The sequence below is a fragment of the Mustela erminea genome, chromosome 6 (genome assembly GCF_009829155.1).
Source record: "Mustela erminea isolate mMusErm1 chromosome 6, mMusErm1.Pri, whole genome shotgun sequence".
Classification (NCBI taxonomy): domain Eukaryota; kingdom Metazoa; phylum Chordata; class Mammalia; order Carnivora; family Mustelidae; genus Mustela; species Mustela erminea.
The window spans coordinates 90,020,857-90,027,874 of NC_045619.1; the positions used below are offsets into that span (position 1 = coordinate 90,020,857).

At 36.8% G+C, this 7,018-nt stretch overlaps 1 protein-coding gene across 1 annotated transcript; it reads left to right on the top strand.

Annotated features, from left to right (window-relative positions):
* The first annotated feature begins 5,488 nt into the window (after positions 1 to 5,488).
* Positions 5,489 to 6,469, top strand: LOC116592445 (olfactory receptor 9K2). The gene has a single exon (XM_032345644.1). The coding sequence runs from the start codon at positions 5,528 to 5,530 to the stop codon at positions 6,467 to 6,469; it is 942 nt and encodes a 313-aa protein (XP_032201535.1). The 5' UTR covers positions 5,489 to 5,527.
* The last annotated feature ends 549 nt before the right edge of the window (positions 6,470 to 7,018 follow it).

Here is a 7,018-nt window from a genome sequence, read left to right on the forward strand (position 1 = left end):
TCTACTTCATTGCTCATTCTTTGGGTTGTCATCAATAATATAGCCATGGTAGAAAAGGTAGAACTCACAGCATGGATTGCTAAACATGCCTGACCTAGAAATTACCCATGGTAAGTACACAATTTTCTTATGATGGTTATCAAAAATAATTGGAAAGGGGCATCTGGGTGGCTCAGTGAGTTAAGCCTCTGCCTTTGGTTCAGGTCATGATCTCAGGGTCCTGGGACCAAGCCCTGCATTGGGCTCTCTGCTCAGTGTGGAGCCTTCTTCCCCCCCAACCCTCTGCATACTTGGGATCTTAAAAAAAAAAAAAAACGAGAACATCTGGGGATGATCTCATGGTAAATATTCTTACTACAACAAGAAATGTAAATAAATTCTTGGGCTACCAGCCAGCTGTCATGCTTCCATTTTATTACATTGGTTTTTTCATCAAGAAGAAGTATTGATTCACCCAGGCTCTACTCTAGGTGTTATTTTGCCCATTTTGCTCAATTGCTTCTGTTAACATGACTATATTGGGATTTAACAAATGCCTTATTCACTATTATGCCATATTGCAGTAGAGCTTTGGTGTAATACACTCACTTTGCAAGAACAGAAGTAAGGCAATGCACTCATTCCCATGGAATTCAGTGGAATCATCAGGCACCACATAGAAGAGAATCAAGGGAACTAGTGGAATGGTGGAATCACTTACAAAGACTCAGTCATTAGAACAACTGCTATTAGCCCCTTACAAAATTGGGTTATTGTCTCAAGGATATGGTCTATGCTCTTCATTAGCAAACAATGTATGAGGCTATTTCTTTCATAATCAGACTGTTGGCCCAACTACCTTGGGTCAAAATGGGAATGCCAGTGACCAACCTAATACCTGCTAACCCACCCTCTTTCCCCCATTGCTGTTCCTATGTCATTAGACTTTTCTGAATTGTATACTTATTACTCAATGGAAGGATATTTTATGGGGGGACACAGCAATTGATCCTGTCTCCTGGGTATTCATTTCCAACAGGTAAACAAAATGCTTTGTATTCTTTTGGGTAACTGATAGTGATTAGCAGAAGATATTAATAGAAAGGAGAGGGAGAGGTATATAGAAGTAACCCAGGGAATTTTCCAGAATGCCTTGTAACACCATCGTGTCTGCCAGTAAATGCTAATCAAGTATAGCAATTCAACATGGCAAGACCATAAGGGCCCAGATCCTTCATCAGTGGAGTTTGAATGACACCACCAGGTAAGTAGATTCTGGATTCCGAGTTTATTTTTGAGACCAAGGTGCATATGGAAAGAAATGATCAAATGTTACCCTTGACCCGTGCACATGTGAGGACGTAGGAGCTACCATTGCTTTAGTTTAATTTTTATTATATACAAATGGGATTTTTTGGACTGATACTCTACATTTAAAGAAAATTGAAGTTTATACAGTGACTGTTGGGAAATTACTTACTTAATATATGACACCTGGACAAAACTTTCAAACAAATAGAATTATAAGGTGAATTTAACTGTAAATCCAATGAATCAATATTTAACCTCTACTTAAGGAATTAGAAGGCATTTGGTGGGCTTATTTACTCCACATCATCCCCATGCCATTGTACTTCTAATTATCAATTATCAGTGACAAAATAGAGCTAAGGAATAAATATAGAGAGTTTTAAGTGAAAATGAATGAACTTCATGACTAGGAGAAACATTTCTTTAAAAATATATTTCATGATATAGTATTTTCTTTCATAACGATGTGAGTTAGCCTACCACAAGTTTTGCTGTAATGATGTAATGATAAATTGAAATGCTTCCTTTTCAGTGAAGAAATTAGGAATGAAAGATCCTTTTGGTCCCTCCCAAAGGATTCACACAAGAAGAGAAAAAATGAACTGTTGTTATATATTTTGACTCCTACCAAGTTTAAGCTCTTCTTTTTCCTTTCTTTTCTTCCCTTTATTCCCTTTCTTCCTTTCCTTCCTTCCTTTTTCTTTCCTCTTTTTTTTCCCTTTCCTTTTCTTTTCCTCTCCTCTCCTCTCTTCTTTTGTTCTCTCCCCACCCTCCAAATCTAGCGATTCTGTGGTCCTCATGGATCTTGACTCCCGAGCCTGAGTATCTTAGTAATTATGCTTCCTTCTCTCCCAGGGGCACTATGTCTCAGAAGGTAAGAGAAACCCCAGTGCTGTAATTATTTGAAAAAGTTACATCGTTATGGTAAAATCAAAGCCAGTAGAGATAACTGCTGCTGACATTCTGGTGGATGATCAGAGATTCTGCATGGCTCAGGACCTCTACTTACATATCCAAGATAATCTACTTTGCTTCTTTAAAAGTATTCAGCATCCAAGAATGCAGGACAGAGTATCCTGCAGATTGACTCCTCAGGTTCACTTTGTGTAACTGTAGAATATAATTCCTGGAACTGTTTCAGTATTAGCAAAGCATCATTTGGAAAATTCACCTTGTGTCTCTTCCACAAAGGACTATAGCATTTTTCAGGAAATCGACTACCTAAAGAAAGTACAGTTTTTAATTAGAGCAACAAGGGAAATTAGCTCAATTTCTCTATGGGAAGAAATAAAACTGGGATGATAAACATGGGTTTGGAAGTTTTTTTGGAGGGGGGAGGGATTCATTTTACTTGACATAGAGTTATTTAGAACCTGAGACATTGTCATTAATTAACTTTATGTTTATTCTTTCTAGAATTAAGACAATAACAAGAATTAAAGACCAGGATTCTGCTGCTTCCTTTTAAACAACAAAGGTGAGAATAAATCTTAAAACATGTGAGTTTTGACAAGTGATAAGTCATAAACTGACTAACTGACTACTTGTTTATTGGCTCCTCTAGGAAAGACTCTCTTTGCTAGGTATAAACATTTTTGGGCATAAACTTACTAACATTAGAACAAGTTTGATAGGAATACATCTGGATAATTAAAATGATCTACAATCTTACCCTGGGAGAGGTTAGAAGAAAATAAATAGACCTTATTGAAGAAATATTTCATGACAACTTCAGGCTTTCTTTTCATGTTTTAAGTAAGTATTTTATGCCTTTGTTTTTTAATCTTTAGCATTTTCCTTGATTCCTTTCCTCAACTTAGGATGGTTTATCAAAAAAATAACACCGAAAACATATTATTGATTTTTAACTTAATCAGTGCTGATTATTTTGGTATGCATTGTTGACTGAGCACAGAAAAATATGATAAAATTGTAATAGCTAGTATCTGTCAGGTGCTTATTCTGTCAGGAAGGGTTCTATTTACATGTATTATCTAAGTATCCTTAGGAAAATGTTGGGAGTTAGAGTGTTTTCATCCCTGGTTTATGTGAGGACACCATGGTATAGTCACTTGCCAGAAGTTATGGCAATAACTTAATTGCCACGAGTAGATTATATAGAGGATATAAGCAAGTTACATAAGTCACTTATTCCAAGGTCCCAGTTAGTAAATGTGAGAAGCAGCCTTGGACGTTCTTTCCCGCACTTAAACCTAAACCCATGATAACCATCTGAGTATTTCAATGTCTTCAAGGTTTTCTGATTTTGCATTCTCAATTGTCATTCAACATATATCTGTGTAATAGATATTGATTAATTGAAATCTGCCAGACACAGAACATTGTGCGTACATGCATGAGGACAAATTGAAGTTTTGATCTTAAGGGAGAACTTATTAATATTCAATATGAATATTAAAATATGGTGATAATATGGTGATAATAGCTGCTGGCCTTAGGAACATGATATATGCAGATGTGTTTAAACCGAGGTTGAAAGATTGGAGAATTTACTTTGCAGACAAGAAAATTTAATAAGTTCAAAGTATAAATAGAGATAAATCAGGTAATGGAACTGTAATAGATTAAGGCAGTAATCTGCAGTGATTAAGGATGCATGGATTCTGCAGCCTGGGTTTTTGACTACAAATGTCACGTCTGACCCTAACAGGTGGCTCTCAACAACTTTACTTATCTTTATCTTTTTCCATGTGTAAACTAGAGAATAGAATAGTAATCACCTCATATTATTGTTCTATGGATTAAAATAAGTGGTCAAAATGCATTTAGAAGAGTGGCAGTTGTGTAAAAAGTGCTCCATTATTGTTATTATTATTGTTACTTAGGCAGAACCGTGCATAGAGGGCCCTGAGGAGACAGAAGGACTGACCATATTGTTAACACAACCAGTTCAAATCCTTAGTTGAGCTGTCAAGTAAATGAGGTATGATGGCTGTGAAAGTCATATCCCAGGTAAATAAGAATGCAATCAGCAATTCCTCATATATATTTTTGTTTGGTCTTTCTTTCTTTCTTTCTTCTTTTTTTCCCTTCCTTCCTTCCTTTCCTTATTTCTTTCCTTCTTTCAGTATCATTTTCCAAAGTAACTCTTCCATCTAAACTACCTGTAGGTCTTCTTTTAAAAACAAAACAAACAAACAAACAAAAAACCCCCAAAACATGGATTGCATGAAGCACTGGGTGTGGTGAAAAAATAATGAATACTGTCTTTCTGAAAATAAATAAATTGAAAAAATTAAAAAAAAAAGAATCAGAAAAACAAAACAAAACAATAACAACAACAACAAAAAAACAAATAAAGGAGCATGTGATAGCTCTTAACTTGTATAAAGTAATGCCTAATTGTAATGGCAAATGTGTTTCTTTGAGCCAATGTGTGTGATGGCCAAGGTTTGTTATCAGAAGAACCCTCTTCAGTTTTGAAGGGGCAGGGGTTGGGAGGTTGGGGGAGCCAGGTGGTGGGTATTATGGAGGGCACATACTGCATGGAGTACTGGGTGTGGTACATAAACAATAAATTCTGTTACACTGAAAAGAAATAAATTTTTTTAAAAAGAAAAAAAAACAACAAACTCTGAGCTGCAGGCTGAAGAAATGCAGGGAAATGATCATGGTGAAGGGGCTGCGGAGGCCCACCTGGGAAAGAAATACTAGTATTTGAGTTCTAGTAACATTTGTGTTTTTTTTGTGCAGAACCTTGATCTTAGTGAGTAAATAACTTACAACAGAATTCAGAATTTCCATTGCCCACAATAATTGTACCTCTTATGTCATTTTTAAATTCGATCACTTTCTTTATATCTGCTGCTTTGTAATGTAAAGACCCAAAGTTATGTTTTCTAACAGTATTATTCTATTAAATTATTTGTGCATTCTTCCAATTACTCTAATTTCTTCCAGTTCCAACTAAATCATGATTCAGAAACATACACAGAAGTGATACTTGCATATGCATTTGGGTGGAAAGGAATTGCATTAGATATAGAGGAAAGAAATCTAATTCCACCACTTGTATGAAGAGGGACATAAAACTAACCTTTTGATTCACCATCAGTTGCAAAGGTTTAAATTTAATGGACAGTGATCTTTATAAAGTTAAAATGTATGATCACTATAGAAAAGGTTTGTAAGTCCTAAGTCTGTAATGATTATTTCTAGCTAGAACCAAGGGGTTCATTTGTTTATTTTTCCGTGTGTCTCTCAGCAGGTTTCTGCCATGGGTGACAGGGGAACAAGCAATCACTCAGCAGTGACTGACTTCATTCTCATAGGCTTCAGGGTCCGCCCAGAACTCCACATTCTCCTCTTCCTGCTCTTTCTGCTTGTGTATGCCATGATCCTTCTAGGGAATGTGGGGATGATGACCATTATTATGACTGATCCCCGGCTGAACACACCAATGTATTTCTTCCTAGGCAACCTCTCCTTCATTGATCTCTTCTATTCTTCTGTTATTGCACCCAAAGCTATGATCAACTTCTGGTCTGAGAGCAAGTCCATCTCCTTTGCCGGCTGTCTGATCCAGTTCTTTCTCTTTGCCTTGTTCATTGTGACTGAGGGATTTCTCCTGGCAGCCATGGCTTATGACCGCTTCATTGCCATCTGCAACCCACTCCTCTACTCTGTCCAGATGTCAACTCGCCTCTGCATTCAGTTGGTGGCTGGTTCCTATTTTTGTGGCTGCATCAGCTCAGTTCTTCAAACAGGCATGACATTTACTTTACCCTTTTGTGCTTCCCGGGCCATTGACCACTTTTACTGTGATACTCGTCCACTTCAAAGGATATCTTGTTCTGACCTCTTCATCTATAGGATGGTTTCTTTCTCCTTATCTGGTATCATTATCATGCCTACCATCATAGTTATTATTATTTCTTACATGTATATTGTGTCCACAGTTCTGAAGATACGCTCCTCTGAGGGACGTAAGAAAGCCTTCTCCACTTGCAGCTCTCACTTAGGAGTCGTGGGTGTACTGTATGGTGCCGTCTTTTTTATGTATCTCACTCCAGACAGATTTCCTGAGCTGAGTAAAGTGGCCTCCTTATGTTACACTTTAGTCACTCCCATGTTGAATCCTTTGATTTACTCCCTGAGAAACAAAGATGTCAAAGAAGTGCTAAAGAAACTTCTAGAGAAGAGAAATACAATTGTTTGATTTTTATTTATTTTCCACCATTGATTTTGTGGCAGTTTCTGTCATATGCCTCATGGCCATTACTGAAAATCCTTCTCCATAAAAAAATACCAGAACTTTTTCAAGGTGAGTTACCTGGAACACTGTTAACTCTGAATGTCCTGGATATTGGATATATACTGAATATTAGATCATTTTTCAAGATGAACCTCATACTATCTCAAGTATGACTTTGTTTCACAGAATTGATTTCCTTTATTTTAATGGTTTGTTGTTGAACCTGACTTTTATATGTCATTCTGTTGTGTAAACAATGTTTTGCCTGGTGTTTGTCTAAAAATGCTCCTGGCAATATACACAATCACTAGTGATGGACAGTAATGCCCAACTTCTTTCTTCTTCTTTTTCTTCTACTTCTTGTGCTTTTTTTTTTTTTTTAATTTGAAAATGATAGAAGGAGTGAGAGTGAGAGAGAGAGTTTAGGCAGAAGCATAGAGAGAGAATTTCAAACAAACTCCCCACTGAGCACAGAGCATGACATGGGGCTCAACCTCATGACCCATGAGAACG